Source organism: Triturus cristatus, chromosome 11 (genome assembly GCF_964204655.1).
Source record: "Triturus cristatus chromosome 11, aTriCri1.1, whole genome shotgun sequence".
Lineage (NCBI taxonomy): Eukaryota > Metazoa > Chordata > Amphibia > Caudata > Salamandridae > Triturus > Triturus cristatus.
Window position 1 is genome coordinate 1150347586 of NC_140594.1, and position 16873 is coordinate 1150364458.

Sequence of the window (16873 nt, forward strand, 5' to 3'; positions counted from 1 at the left end):
TATGATTCCGATCTTTTAGCCTTTATCCCAGGTTTTCGTCAGGATGACCCTCTGGCTACTGGACCTAATGGCCTCCTGCATACTGTTAGTGGATGATGGCATATGCGGGCTCTGCAGTGGGACCTGAAGTTCCAGTGGGCACAGCATCAGGGCAACCTGTCCGATCACGTGCCGATCTCGGAGGGCACTGCAGGACAATTGCAGTGGTGTATCACGAATCGCGATTGGGCCACTGGCAGATCCCTCTCCCTTCCCCAACCGGAACACTCAGTTGTGATGGACGCGTCACTTCTGGGATGGGGCGGTCACATGGGAGAGGCGGAGATCAGAAGACTCTGGTCTCCGGTGGAGTCCCAGCTCCGTATCAATCATCTGGAGATTCGGGCGATCCGACTTGCACTGAAGGCATTCCTTCCCTGTGTCAAGGGGAGAGTAGTGCAGGTGTTCACAGACAACACCACTGCCATGTGTTACTGCAACCAACAGGGCGGGTGGGGTAATGGACCCTATGTCAAGAGGCTCTGCATCTCTGGACATGGCTGGAACATCAGGGCATTTCCCTGGTTTTTTAACACCTGGCAGGTTCTCTGAACGCCAGGGCGGACGAACTCAGCAGCCAGTGCATGATGGATAACAAATTGCGTCTGAACTCGGACGTGGCACAAGGTCTCTTTCACACACGCGCTGGCTGACACAGAGAGTTTGAGAACATTCAGCTGGTAATTGGATGTTATCACTGTAGTTTATCAAACTTGTTCACACACACATTCAAGCACACAAACTTAGTGATCAGTACGATTTTCCACAGATTACTATTTACCGAATTGAGATACCTCAAGTGGCATTTGTTCCTTCAGTTTTACGCATTAATTAAGGTATAAATCCGCTTTTGGACGCAATAAGCACAACACGTTCTTAACCCTGAGCACCTTTCAGACCGCATGAAGGCATGAGTTAACTTTCTTGCTATAACCTAAGTAACTTATACTCAAGTCTTTTCGAGTAATCCACATCTGATTCGCATGCGCGTTGACTTTCAATATGATTTTAATCTTGAATTGTTACATCAAATGTAGTACCGGGGCAATGGTGGTTTGCGATTTCTTTCTTTCTTTCTTTTTTTCTTTCTTTCTCTAACAGTCACGTTTTCTAGCACTTCTAGCACCAACATCACTAAATGAAGATAGTGGCAGCAAGCACAAACACTATAATGTTGGCATTTTGTATACAGCATATATGGTATCTTTGTGAAGATCATTTATAAACCATTGCATTATTTGCTGTTCCAGCAGAAGGTCTTGAAGAATGCTTGATAAGAAGCACATACAGAACATGCAAATCATAAGCCCCGGAGGAAGGGACTCTTCCCGAAATGCATTGGGCTCTTTTTCTATTGTTTGTAGCTTTGTGAACAAATGTATAATGATGAAATTTGTACTGCATATGATGTAATATGCTTTGCTTGTAGTTGTATTTGAATTTAATATTGCAGGTGATTACTCACAAAGTTAACATTTGAAAAGTTGATATAATAAATTGTGTCAGGACATGACATAAAGAAAGAGATTTTGGTTTACATGGTTATTTCTACTCACCAGAGATTGAAACCTTAGGGACTATTTAACATTGCGGTGAGGGGCGCAGACTTCTTCTGCACCTACTCTATACTACATTAGCACTGGTCTAGAGGCTGGACTGCAAGCACTCAACAGCACACATTGAATCTAATTCAATAACTAAAAAAAACTCCTCAATTGAATACAGCCAAAAAAGGAGTGTGGTAGGCACCCCCCATTAGCTGTGCAAGGTCTCTTTCAGCAGTGGGGAGATTTGGTTTGGAGAAGAGAACGCGCAATGTCATCAGTTCTGCGTGTTGGAATTTCCAAGGCGGCACTCGTTAGGCGACGCTTTTCGTCGCGAGTGGAGTTGCGGTCTACTATACACCTTTCCGCCTATACCACTTCTACCCAGAGTGCTGAAGAAGATCAAGCGCGACTGAGCCCAAATCATTCTTGTGGCTCCAGACTGGGCTCGAAGAGTGTGGTATACCGAGCTACTCAGCTTGGCTATCGATCCCCCGGGCTGCCTGCCTCTTCGGGAGGATCTTCTGTCGCAGCAACGGGGGACGGTCCTCCACCCAAACCTGTACAGTCTCCACCTCCTTGCGTGGAGACTGAGCGGCGGCAGTTGACTTCTTTTGACCTGCCTCCCGAAGTTTGTGATGTAATCTTGGCAGCCAGGCGTCCCTCCAAGACAGTATACGCCAGCCGGTGGAATAAGTTTGTGGCATGGTGCACAGCAAAGTCTGTGGATCCCCTTTCTGCCCCTCTTTCACAGGTCCTTCTATTCCTCCTTTCTTTGGCCCAGCAGGACTCTGCTCTGGACACTATCAAGGGCTACCGCTTGGCTATTTCAGCCTTTTTACGGCTTTCAGATCAGCCTTCCCTTTTCAAGTCTCCTGTTGTAAATAGATTCTTAAAAGGCATTACTCACCTTTTCCCTCCTGTTCCTTTCATAATGCCTCAGTGGGACTTGAACCTGGTTCTGACATATCTGATGTGTGCTCCCTTTGAGCCACTTCACAACTGTCCTCTTCGTCTTCTCACTTTAAAGACAGCTTTCCTGGTGGCCATCACCTCTGCCAAAAGAGTGAGTGAGCTCCAAGCTCTTTCTTCTAAACCTCCTTTTCTCTCTGTCCATCCGGACAAAGTGGTTCTAAGGACTCGTCCATCTTTTCTGCCAAAGGTTGTCACTGCCTTTTATATCGGGCAAACAATCACTTTGCCCACCTTCTTTCCGCCTCCACATCCCTCAAAAGAGGAAGAGAGGCTCCACCGTCTGGACACAAAACGTGCACTCTCATTCTACCTGGATCGCACACAACAGTTCCGGGTGGATTACCAGCTCTTTGTTGGCTACGTGGGCGCCAAGAAAGGTCGGGCCTTGCACAAGCGGACCATCTCTCGGTGAGTCATTCTGTGCATAAAGGCTTGTTATTCTTTGGCTAAAAAGGAGCCTCCGATGGGGCTGCGCGCCCATTCTACCAGGGCGATGGCAGTCACTACTGCTTTGGGACAGGGAGTTCCCTTGCATGACATCTGTCAGGCAGCTACGTGGGCCTCGCTGCACAGGTTTACCAAGCATTACTGCCTGGACAGCCAAGTCCGAAGAGACGGCTTCTTTGCCCGTTCTGTTATTCAGGACTTTCTGGTGTGATCTTGGTTCGCAGACCCACCACCTGGGTTGGTATTGCTGGGGTATCTATTTTAAGGTAAGGAATCTATCACTACGTGTTTCTTTCAGATGCACAAGTTACTTACCTTCGGTAACGATATATCTCTGAGAAACATTAGTAGTGATAGGTTCCTTACCGCCCCACCTATCCTCCCCATTCTGCGAACTGATTTCTAGGGTTAAAGTCATCCCTTTCAGGGGCCTAGTTTCAAGGCACCAGTGGTCAGGATCTTGCATGGCTCTGCGTTCCTGGCGTGGAAAGTTGTGTACAGAACTGACGTCAGCACGCGAGGGTGGCGTCTAAGTAGCTGCCACGACGTCATCTCGGCAGGGGTACTGCTGACGAAAAACTTTCCGGATCCAGTCTGATGCCTGGGGGTAATTCTAAGGTAAGGAATCTATCACTACTAATGTTTCTTACATATACATCGTTACCGAAGGTAAGTAACTTGTACATTAATCACTGGCTTCTAGTTTGCTCTCTAGGTACTGAGCCTTACCTCTCCTTTTATTTTAGCCATGCTAAATTGTATTATCTTATTAGGTTCAGGCTTGGCATCTCTCATCTCTTGGTTTCATACCGTATTCTCTGTTGCCAAATTGAATGCATGTCCATGCGACTCAGAAGCAGTACAGAGCACGTCGCATTTCATGTTTTTTTGTAAACTTTATATTAACCCAAGACGCGCTTTTTTTAATACCACTTATAAAATTCCTAAATATAAGAAAACGTCAGGCTGCTTTGCACTATCTTCAGCTTTTAAAAGATGAATTTATTTGCCTAATGGTCTATAATTATATTTCTACTGCAGTTTGGCTCCGTAATATTGTTGGGAAATGATTTCAATGTATTCGATTATAATTTGTGCCTAGGATTTCAGATTCCTTAGCATGGGATTGCTTCCCACATTGAGTAATGATGATTTTTGAAACTGTTGCCAATAAGTATTATGCATGAAGATGCTCCTTTCCTGTCCTTTTACCATCTCTAGTTTAAACATCGCTGTGCTTATATGCCTCTGTAGTATTCATCTTATGAGATTGCTATCTGGACATTTGTAAATTGTTCCTTTTAATTTACGGAATTTCTATCTGATGTTTGTAACTCTATTAATTCCATTGTGTTTTTTAACCAGAAATGCTTTTCTTCTATGATGTACTTTTCTATGGCTTGGAATTCAGCCGAATAAAGATTTCTGACTGACTGACTGACTAACGAGGATCAGCTAAAAACACAAGCACTTGTTTTCACCCAATCATCGCCCCTCCAGCCCTTCTCTCCTGGTTTACTTTTTAATTTATGAATAGCACTTTGTACAACTCCAGACACTAACAAGCATTTGGAATGCAAAAAGTCTCGCATTTGCAAGAGTTTTAGCTATTAGCATTTTAAATGATAATGCCTTTAATTATGTTTTAAAAACCAAAACATAAAAAAAACGCATTGTCATTTACTTTGCCAATATCTCAAACTCGCGTAAATGCGAAACCTATTGCATTGCAAATGCTTGTCATACTTAGGGGCAGATTTATGTTTCCTGGCGCATCCCTGCAAATCAGCAGGGATGCGCCAGGAAAGATGCGTCACACAAGTTTACCCTTGCGCCACCACAGATGCGCTGCATTTACAATGCAGCGCATCGTGGCGCAAGGATAAACAGATGCGTGACGCATCTGATGGTGTAAGGGCGGCGCATTGCTGGAGTCGTGTCGCAAGCACGACGCAACTCCAGCAATGTTTAGGGGCTGCCCATACCTAACATGCTGCATCATGCCTTACGCCTGCTTCAAGCAGGCGCAAGGTTTTGACGCAGCAGCGTCGGAATAGTGACTGAGTGAAATCTTGTAGATTTCACTGCGTCACTTTTCCGAGGCTTTTTCCGATGGAACGCCCACCCTGCATACATTAAACCTGACGCAGGTTTAATGTGGCGCAGGGCTTTACACCTTGACGCATCTCCATAGATGCGTCACGATGTAAATAGGGCGCAACGTGGCGCAGGGTTTACGCCGCCGTTGCGTCACAAAAGTGACGCATCGGCGGCGTAAAAGTGGCGCAAGTCTAACATAAATCTGCCCCTTAATTTTGAGGAAGAGGAACTGTTCTGTTATTGACAGGTGGGCAATACTTGGCCTTGCCGTCAGAGACAACTTTACTGTAATTGGACCATCATCTGATTTGGCATCACAAAGCCATCTCTGTTTAGAGTGGACCGTAAAGCTCCAAGGTAGCCATTCTTTTTACTAGAAAAAGAAAAAAGAATGCCCCACACGTGCTGTGAGAAATACACCAGCTCGCCAAGAATATTGATTTTTTTTGTATTCCAAAATCATGCCCCTGTTCTGGAGGATTATCTTTGAATAACTGAAAAAAATGCCAACTTGCCTACCTTGCATAGATCTTCTGCCAACACTACATGTTTCTTCCAGCAAATGGTCACACCACAGCAGGGGCATATGGGAAAGGGCCAATTCACAAAGACATTCATGAGTATGAGAATTAGCAATACAGAAGTGCTTCACATACTCCTAAACACCTGTTTGACTTGGTTCATAATGACCAACTCCTTATTAGTATAAGTGTAAAAGGGGCACAGCCCTTACTATTTGTACATAAATATCCCATAAATAGTACAATTATAGATATTTTGGGGCCAATTCACAATAGCATTTGAGAGTATGAGAAGTTGTGCTACAGGAGTACTACTTCACACACTCCTGAATCGCTTTCTGTATTGACCCCGGTATGATTATCTGAATTTATGAACCACCCTTGCAATCTTGTCCCACTCAATAGACTTACTGCCCACATGAGTAATGTACTTTATGCAGAAAATAGTGAGGCATGTTATAAAACACCTGGAAAGTTTCAGCTTGCTTGTGTCGATGTATCATCCTAAGCGTTCAAAGCACAACAAAGGTGACTTTTTTATGTCTTTTGAACTGATATTAAAGATTAAACACATTCCTACTTCTATAGCATATTTGTTAGTAGCTGTTTAATTAAAGGATGGCAAATGTTATGCATGCAACAAGCAATCAGTATAGACTCACATATAGAGAAGTGTACAGGTGTCTTCCAAATGGGAATCCAATGTCAGGTTTAAAAAGACGTGAATTGAAATTTGTGGTCCTCTGAACAAATTCTGTGTCACCGGCACTCAATCCATAGGGGTAAAGCTGAACAGCTGGAACAAATAACATAACCTTTCAGTATATGATGCACAATTGGTCCGATCAGTAAAAAAATTGATATTTCTGTATTTGTTTTATTTGCTTGGGTTATTAGTTTCGAATATTTCTAAGGTTCCCAGTTTCTGTAAGTTATCCCTTCTGTGGGCAAACTTAAGAGAGAGGAAATCTTCCTTTGTAGCTTCTTTCATAGACATCTTTCAATATAGCTTTAGAGTCTGACATGGGGGCTGTACCGGCCATTAAAGGCCCGCTCCAGCATTAAAGGCCTGAGCCGAAGGGCCCTTAATGGCCGTTAGAGCCTGCTACGGGGGCACTGAGGCTATAAGAACATTCAATGTTCTAAATTGTAAATACAAGACCTCACAGAGCCTGGGGCGGGGGGGGGGGTGAATCCTTGGGTTAAGTGAGGCCTTTGTTGACATCAAGAGCTGTGTACAAACATTAGAATGCTGATGCTTCGGGCTTCTAACAGCCATTAGAAGCCCGGAGCACTCCATTGCTTCAATGGAGCACTCAACATTCCAATGTTCTAATATAGAAGTAGTTGGAAAACTGGCCTATGATTATGTGTATGTTTGATTCTTTAGCTGGATGTCAAGAATGACTTTGCCAATGTCACTTTGTATGCTTAAACGTATTGAGTCCACCCTATAAATATGCACAGGAATGAAAAGTGGAAGATAGCAGAGTGGGTTCCTACACCTAGGAAGATAGCAGAGTGGGTCTCTACACCTAATACATCATAGTTATATGTGGAGCAGGACCCTTCACAAAATTAGGAGCTGTATTTCCCATCACATATAATATTATACATTTTACTGCTCTCCCTTAGTGCATAGCTTTGGGTGGCTTTGTACAGTTCTGCACATTGGCATCGTTGGCACCGAAAGTGACATTACGGTCACCTATACAGGCGCCACCCAACATCGCATGCAAGGGTATTGCTCAGCAAATGTTTCCGGATCCAGCCTGACGCCTGGGAAATTCAAAGGTAAGGAATCTGCAGCTAGATAGAGTCTCTATCGGATAATGAGTTACCAAAGGTAAATAACTTGTTCATCAAATGCAAGACTCTTCAAGGAAATGCAGTTGTTTTTGAAAGTGCAATTGTTAAAGTGTTGTATATGCTTTTGGAAACAGTTTAAACTACAAAGTAATTACTTTTTATTACTCTTGGATTACTTTTGGATTACTTTGCGTATTGGATTGTTATGCCTAGATATCACACCTAAGGATCTCTAAATACAAGGTAAGTACGACTTTTTATACTTTGCAATATAATTCTCTTTTCTTCATACAACACAGTTCAACACTTAGACCTTTTTAGGCCCAATATCTCTTTACATGGGTTCCTATGAAGAAAAAGTGTTAGCAGTTTCACAACTAAGTACACAACTTAAGAGGGTGAGTTTTGGGGATTAGAATCAAGGTTCCCCACAGCCTAGATGGGCACTCATGTTGCACCACCAGCTGCACTGGGGAGTCTGGGTGCAGAGTGCTGGGGCCCAATGTTAGCCAAAGGGAGTAAGAGGGCCTTCAGTTAGGGACTTCATACAAGCAGGTCACTCAGGTGTGGGAGCAAAGCTCCTGGGGTTAAGGTCAGCACTGCAGGGGCCAACGACCAGCACAGGAGCTGCACCACCAACGGCACTGGGGTAGCTGGGTGCAGGGTGCAAAACTGATGTTGGGGACCCTGTGCTTTGCAATGGAGATCTTCGGTTGTGCAAAATTGCTGCAGGCTCGGGCATGGAGACTTCCTGAAGGCGACCACTGGCTGGACAGGTAAGTTGGTCACAGGAATACAGACTCTGGAGGTGAGTCTGGGAGCAAATCGAGTTCATGGGAGACAGAATCTGTAAAAGGGTCACAGGGCAGGTCCTCCGGGCTCTGGGGATGCTGACTGCAAGACTCACCAGGGTTCTTGCTGTAAGCAGGTCGTAGATGGGACAGGCCGGTAGGGCTAGGGCCACGGTGGTTGTTGTCCTCTTCTTCCTGGCTCAGCAAGGCTCTTCAGTCCATCTTCTCTCTTCCTGCCGAAGACCTATGAGACCTTGATCCCTCCCAATTGGATTCCTGCGACTTGGATGAGCGATGCCCATGGGGACGGCTCCTTGAATGGCCCCACGCACGAACTTCAGAGCAGGAAGGAGATCGACATCGTCTGGACTCTGGTCGGGAGAACCCCGCTGTCAGCAACTTAATTTGACTTTCCCGCAAGGACTCAGGCTTCAGCCTCTTACAGGCGTTGCACACCTCGAAGTTGTGGTGCTCTCCTAAGCACCACATACAGATGGAATGTAGATCCGTATCTGACATCTGTTGAGTACAGGTCTTGCACGTCTTAAAACCCGAAGGCATAGGAACACTGTTCCAAGACGCAAAAAGGCATCGAAGTAGGACAAAAACAGAAGGAACGGCTTTTCCGGATCCGCGTTGCAGCGGGGAAAAGAAGGAACAGACGTCCGCATACCGGAGGGGACTTATATGGCTCCACTGATGTCTTATCCAGAGACAACGTCACAGCGGAGCCATACATTGCCATCTCCTGGCGCACAGAGGTACTGCTGAAAAATTTCCGGATCCAGACTGGTGCCTGAGGGGAGTTTAAAGTTAAGGAATCTGCGGCTAGATGTCTCTATCAGATGGGGTGAGCAGGTAGAACCAAAGGGTTCTCTGCTTGGAGTGGGTACACCCCCTATTATGCCATCCTCCAGTGGGAGGGGGCATGAGCCTCTTCCCAATTGGCTGAGTCCCCTCATCTTCAAGATGGAGGGGACTGAGATTTTAGGGTGTCAAAAGCCTTTTGGCAGCCAACTGTCCCGTTAACTTTCTTAGGCATCTTGTTGGCAGTGAGTTCTGTGAGGGGAGTGACAATGGACCCATATCCCTTCAAAACCTCCTATAGTAACCCGAGCCAAGGCACGCCCTGACTTGGGACTGAGTTGGAGCTACCCAACCCAGAATGGTCTGGATTTTGAGTTGAAGGGGTTGGACTTGGCCTACAAGGTGGCCCAATAACACAACAGTTTCCTGCCCTATCTGGCACTTGGATGCCTTGATAGTGAGGCCCGCAGTTTGTAGGGCCTGTAAAACATTCACCAGGTGGACCAGGTGATCCTCCCAGGAAGAGCTAAATGCAACAACAACATCAGCTGCTTAAAGCTAAAGTCGGTGAGGGTCTCTCCAGGTTTAAATATCTCCAGTTGGAAAGCTGGGCCCAATCTAAGCTTGATCATAGGAATTTTGAGGGGGAAAGTTCCTTTCTGGAACAACTGTTGGTGTCTAAGCCATGTGGGAGAAGGGAAGTCTCATTTTGGTATCGCGCCATTGCAGATTCTGTAGATGGTGAATTTAAGCTTGCGGAGGAACTGTGGGGGGGTTCCCTACCTGCACAAAATTGGGATCATCTGTATCAGAGTTTGTGTAAGCTTTTATATGAGACGGTAAAACCTGCATGGCTGAAGAGAAATCACCTGTATACTATTCATCGGGCCTACTTCTCTCCACTGAAGCTCTCAACAATCTCTTCGGGTCCTCCGGTCTGTTGCAAGAAATGTGGGTTGCCCTCAGCCTCGGACATCCACTTGTTTAAAAAATTCCCCGCTCTGGAGACCTTTTGGGAGGAAGTTGGTCGCTTCTTGTCAAGGATCTTGAGTTCCCCAATCTATATTGATTTGTCCCTTATCATTTTTGGACTTTCAGATGAAGTAACGGGCCCTCCTAGATCATTGATTTTTTATCTCATCTTGTTGGCCAGGAGAGAAATCTGCAAAAGTTGGGCAGATCCTTCCCCTCCCATCTTCTCAGACTGGTTATCATCATCTGTTGCAGTTTCTAAACTCGATCTTGTTAGATCTTGCAGCAAGAAGAAGTTGGCATTCTGGAACTTGTTACTTCTCGGTTGGGGCCCAGGAAGTGTGTGAGGGTTTTTTTTTCCCCCATGAGTCCTATGATTATACTACCTCAACACTCTCCGGGCTATGCTGTGTGCTCCCTACCTTATTGTAGGGGTCCCCAGTTCTTGGAGCTTGGCATGAGAGTTATCTCTGTTGATCTATCACTGGCATCCTAGCAGACTTCTAGTACCTGTAAGTGGGCTTCTATACATACTTGTCCACCCTCTCCCAGCTTGCTGAGTTTGGTACAGAGCTTATTGATGCGTAGTGAAGTGAGATTGGTGGCGAATGAGGACAAAAAAAAAAAAAAAACATCATCAGCTGCTCTAAAGCCTTCCATTCCAGCAAGTACTGGGGGCATATCAGCAACAACCGGCGATAATTATCGCTAAGCGCACTTAGCGCTAGGATAATTATCATCGGCTAGCGTGGATTTTTATCACTGAGATAGCGTGCTATTAGCAACGCTTATCTCAAAAGCGATAAAAATCCTAGTGCTAACTGCCAAACGTGTGATTATCGCTGGAAACCCAGCGATAATCTCACGAAGTTTGGCGATAGCTTGCTGATAGGGCCTCACATACTTAGCCATGATATCCACCTTCCATAGGATATCATGGCTAAGTCAGTTTCAAAGCAGGCGTAAGGAAAGTAGCGATAACAGAGGTTATCGCTACTTTTCCTGTCGCTATGCTGCTTTGCGTGAGGCTTGATAATAGGAGAAATGTCGCTTAGAGACATTTCTCCCGTTATCCTGGGGAGGAACGCCCACTTTGCATCTCATTAGAGATGCAAAGATGGGCGTTAAGGGAAATGGAGATAAGGCAAGGTTTCACGCGATAGCGTGACCTTGCAGATAAGGTGATATAAATTATCGCCGCTTTTCGTCCGAAAACGGACGCAAAAGCGGCGATAATTTTGTTACACCTGCTTGCTGATATGCCCCTTGATTTGCCAACCTTTGGAAGGTGGCAGGGGCATTCCTTAGACCAAAGGGCATCACAGTAAACCGGAAGTGCCCATCAGGTGTAAAGGCTGTCTTTTCTTTTGCTCCAGGGGCCATTCCAATCTGCCAGTACCTTGCAGTTAAGTCACTTAGGTATTGGGCAACCCCTAACTTGTCTATCAATTCATCAGCCCTGGGGAAGGGGTGTGCATCTGTCTTGGTAACAGCATTGAGGCCTCTGTAGTACACAGAAGAACTAATGTCTCTCTTTCCATTCTGTGGATGAGGTATGGGAACTAGGACCACTGGCTGTCCCAGAGACTCTCAAAAGGCCCAATGATCCCCAACTCCAACATCTTGCTGACTTCAGCTTTCATGCTTTCCTTGACTTGGTCAGACTGGCGATAGATTTTTGTTTTGACAGGCAAGCTGTCTTCAGTGTCCACATCATGGGTACACCAGGGTGTCTGACCAGGGGCCAAGGAAAAGAGCTGTGCATACTGTTGTAAAACCTGCGCAATCAGCTTGCTGTTGGGCAGAGGGGGTGTCTGAGTAGACAACTCCATCCACTCACCCATCTTGGAAGCTGTAAGAGAGGAGGTCTGGGAGATGTTCACTCTCTGTCTGCTGATCTTCATCAGTAACTGTTGGAAAATGAGGCAGCATCTGTGAGGTCTGCACAAATAACATGACTACATTTGTCCTTCACTGGGAACCAAACACCCAATTGTAGTGCCTGGCTCTCAGAGGGTTGCGTTGCAGAGCAGTCTGAGGCTTACTCAAGGGAGGTAGTGTGGGCTAGTAATGGCCATTACAGGTGCGCAGCAATAACACTCAATAATTGATTGTCAAGTCTGTACTTTGCTTTATAAAAGTGAGAGTACATTTATTAAACACGCACACTACTCAATACTATGCACCAATTTACAAATATACATAAGCTGTTGGAATTACTTTGTGATATTGCGTAGCATCTCCACCCCTCCAGCAGGGGGGTGGGGTCTAGTACCACCACTCCCATGTATGCACATCATCTTGCCCCCAAATGTAGTTAGTTGAACCTAACCTGGAGCAAAGGCCCTGCGCACTGGTATCATCCCAGCCGCGACCCACCCTGTTACCTCAACAAGCATTTAAAATAGGTACACCTCCCTGGTGACACACAACCCTGACGGAGCATTTACTACTGACCATGAGGTATACACCTCTACATCTTAAGGGCAACTAGTCTGGGTTCTTCACCTAAGCACAGCAGCAAGAACACATGTTTAAGCATCACTCATCACATTTGTTGGACATTAGAATGTGTTGCAATTACAGCCCCTAAAGGCATTACAGATGAAATCACAGGACTAAGCATATACAGCCAGACACCCTAGCAGGAATGTCTGGCAACATAACCCCACTTGGCTTATGACATCACCTTACACAAGTACTTCACAATACACATGTGAGCTTCATCCCTCTGAAAGAAATAACATTAGCAAATGCACCACAGGTGCAATTACACCTCTACACCTCCAGGGGATGCCCTTCTCCGGACATTGCCAACTAAGACCTTCATCCCTTGGCGCACCACTCAATCCTCCTCCAGCTGTAGAACAAAAGTTCCAGCCCAAGAGGAATTGAAATGCTGGCTGAGCCCTTGAGGGGTTATTCGTCTCAAGTCCCCATGAGACTTAGGGAGGGACTTCTCATTTTCATGCTGGGGGAGACTGCGTTGCTCCCGCAGCTCCCCCTGCACCTTGGCACTCTTTCATCATGAGTTCACAGTGGGTGAGTCCCAACTTATGAGTCTCTCCCACAGTAAAAGATCAACCAATAGGTGCTCAAAAAGCGAAAAATCCGGGAGGCCCAGAGTGTCAGAACCACCTTCTAACAGTAACCATCAGCATGGTTACATCAGCCCTGTCACAATCGAGTTTTAGGCGGTTTACACGTATCACCCTCTTGGGGGACCTGCTAGTGTCCAGGTCTACCAAGTAGGTGACCTCACTCTTTTTCTCGAGGATAGGGTAAGGGCCACTCCATTTGTCCTGGAGGGCCCTTGGTGCCACTGGCTCCGAAATCCACACCTGTTGTTCTGGTTGGAATTCTACCAGCGCAGCTTTTTGGTCATACCGGAGCTTCTGGAATTCCTAGCTGGCCTCAAGGTGTTTTGATGCTTTCTGCATGTACTCTGCCATCCTGGAAGAAAGGCCTAGTACATAGTCCACCACATCTTGCTTTGGTACATGATGGGGTCTCACCCTTCCCTCACAAGTGCGAGTGGTCCCCTTACAAGAGGCACCTCTCTGTAGGCAAAAAGCAGGCAGGGCAACAGAACGTCCCATCTCCTTTTGAATTTTTCAGGGAGTCCATTATCATGCCTGTCAATGTCTTGTTTATATCTTTAAACAAGCCCATTGGTTTGTGAGGGGTAAGGTGTTGTAAACTTGTAGATCACTCCAAACTCACCCTACATGTGTTTTAAGTATGCATACATGAAGTTAATACCTTGGTCTGAAAATACCTCCTTAGGAACCCCTACCCTGGTGAAGATACCAATGAGGGCCTTGGCTACCACAGGGGCTGTAGTAGTCCTAAGAGGAATGGCTTCAGGATATCCAGTAGCATCAGCCACTACTACTAGTATACATTTGTTTTTTGAGGCTGTGGAAGGTTCAGGTGGACCCACTATATCCAAAAAGGGTACCCCAAACAATGGTAGTGGAATTAGGGGTCCCTCTGTGTGTCCTCCAGTCTTGCCACTGGCTTGACAGGTGACACAGGAGCTTACATACTCCTTCACTTTTTGGGACATCTGGGGCCAATAAAAGTGGGTGCCCAATCTTTCCCAAGTTTTGGTCTGTCCCAGATAGGGGGAGGCCATGTGCTAAAGTGAGTAGGAACTCGCTATACAGCTGAGGTACTAACACTCTACCATTGGCTCCAGGTTTGGCGTCTCTGGCCTCAGTGTACAGGAGTCCCTCCTGCCAATAGACTTTGTGGGAGCTACTGACAACTCCATGCTCCTGTGCTGCAGTTTGTTGCCTCAGGCCGTCAAGAGTGGAACAGACTGCTGCCCAAGGCACAGCTGTTCCCTAGAGGGTACCCTGGTGAAAAGAGTTCTACCTCGTAAGGTTCAAGCTCCATGGGCTCAGTTCACTCAGGGGCTGAAAAGTCCTCTCCCTGAGGAGAGGGGTCCTGACCTTTTTGCTATATAGAATCTGTTTCACGAGTCTTCCTACCTTTCCTCTTGGGAGGTTGGGCCATCATTTCAGGCTCCAGTCCTTCTTCTTCACCTTGTGCTAGGCACTGTGCTCTTGTTTTCACACACACTATCTAAGGGATTTGCAGCATGGCTGCATTGGTCTTTCCTTCTACCTCAGCCCATGCTGACTTCTCCAGATCATTTCCAAGCAGACAGGTGGCTGTGAGCTTTGGAGAGACCACTACTTGTTTCAGGCCAGCAACTCCGCCCCCGGCCGCTAGTCTAATATCACCATAGTCATGGCATGGTTAGTGGTGACACTGTCGGCATTGGTAACTGGATAGGTTTTTCCAGTTAGGTATTGCTCTGAAGAAACCAGTGCATCTCTCACCACAGTGACACTGGCACCTGTATCCCCCAGGACTTCAATCTTAGTCTCATTCACTAAGGGGTAATGCAGGTATTTCTTTAAATTAGGGGGCCAGACAGCCAAAGTGGGCAACCCTCCCTCGCCTTTACAGAATAATCCAGCCTCAGTTTGAAACCATGCTCTGGGCAAACTATTGATCCCATCTGGAGATTTGCCATACCAGCAGGTACTGGAGGGGGACTATGAGCTGGTTTGATGGGACAGGCAGCATCTCCAGTTCAGTGCACCTTCTTGTTATAGTGGAAACACCAGGCCTTTGCAGGATTAAAATATTTCCCCTTGTACCCACTTGTGGGCTGCAAAGAGTTCTTGGGCCCACCCCCATGACCAGGATTTTAGGGACCTTTAGAAGACTCTTGTGTTTGATCTTTGGGTTTCTCACCCTTTTTCCTCTGGGGAGGCTGTGTGACCTCTTTCTTTCGGTCACCCCCAGTGGTTGTCTTTGTTACCCTGGTCTTGACCCAGTGGTCTGCCTTCTTTCCCAATTCTAGGTCTACCAGATGCTGATGCAACTTTTCATTGATGTAGTTACTTAAAATGTGTTCTTTCATAAAAAAATTATAAAGACCAGCATAATCTTGCACTTTACTTCCAGTCAACCAGCCACCTAGTGTTTTTACTGAGTAGTCTACAAATTCCACCCTGGACTGACTCTGGGATTTCTGAGCCCCCTGAACTTAATTCTATAATCCTCAGTAATGGGTCCAAATCCCTCAATCAGGATGCCCTTCATGAGTTGATAGGACTCTGCTTCTGCCCCACTAAGGGTCAGGAGTCTGTCTCTGCACTTACCAGAGAACAGTTCCCACATGAATGCCTGACAGTGACCAGTAACCAATTAGGTAAGTTTAGTAAAGTTATACTTATGTTTTATTTTAGAACCAAGCAGGACTTGGCACGGGTAATTAAAATATACTTTCAAATGCAAGACTTTTCAAGGAAATGCAGTCGTGCTTGAAATTACAACTGTTACAGGTTTGTATATGCTTTGGAAACACCTTAAGTACACCGTAATTAATTTATTCTTGGATTACCTTTGGATTACTTTGAGTATTGGGGTGGTTTGTGCTGCAGAGATGAGAGATGTGGACATAACAGATCATCACTGACAAGATAGTTGGCCATCCGGCAACCATCGGACTCTCTCTTTTTTCATAAATAGACAGCGCATGAAATAGGCATCACAATATATTAACCAGTCCTGGTGAACAGTTTTCCAAGCCAGACTACCTTTGTCTGATCTTTCTCTGAAACTCATTATAATAATCGGGACATTGTGAGCTTTAGCTCCCTCCCAGTGGCGCTTCTTCACGGACCATAGCACTAACTGAGGCCCCTCATTTCTAGAGGCCCTTCAACCTCCACCATAGCCCCATGGCACTGTTCCTGTGAATTCTGTGCATGGTGTGACAGCTTCCTGATGAAGGCATTCCCGCCAAAACACGCGTAGATAAAATTGAAGCTATTTACACTATGAAGTAAATTGTTAATGAGTCATGTATTATCAAGTTAATGTTCCTGTTCTCAGTCATATGTATTCATCAGAGGTATACTGAACAGGATTTCTTGGACCGTTTGCAGAAACAAAAACTGGTCCATTAAATGAATGCATCATTCACTTTATAATTGATTACTGCTTAGAACATTACTTATTCAAATAATATATTATGATGTTTGATATTGTATATTTTTAAATATTGTACTGAAAATTTCAAAAAAATAAAATATATCTTGTGATACAGAATTACTGGAAGTTTTTATAATCTTTAGATGGACTGTCATTATATTGTCAATATTATGCAGTTGTATTAATCTATGCCTGCACACTCACATTATTTGCTTCTTGCTCAAGCTTATTCTTAAATATTTAGATTCTTCCCTGTGCTTGGCAAATTATCTTGTTTTGCAAGGGCCCCTGATTTCCAAAATACCTAGATACCACAGTTTAGGCTCTCTAAATACAAGGCAAGTATGACTTT

General features: G+C 45.5%; 1 protein-coding gene across 1 annotated transcript in view; it reads right to left on the reverse strand.

Moving 5' to 3' along the window:
* The window catches only part of LOC146788619 (uncharacterized), a 1185638-nt gene that overhangs the window by 323179 nt on the left and 845586 nt on the right, over window positions 1-16873 (reverse strand). Inside the window, exon 42 of the mRNA XM_085635786.1 lies at window positions 6289-6422. Within this exon, the coding sequence (XP_085491912.1) occupies window positions 6289-6422 (134 nt within the window). The remainder of the gene's footprint in view (window positions 1-6288; window positions 6423-16873) is intronic.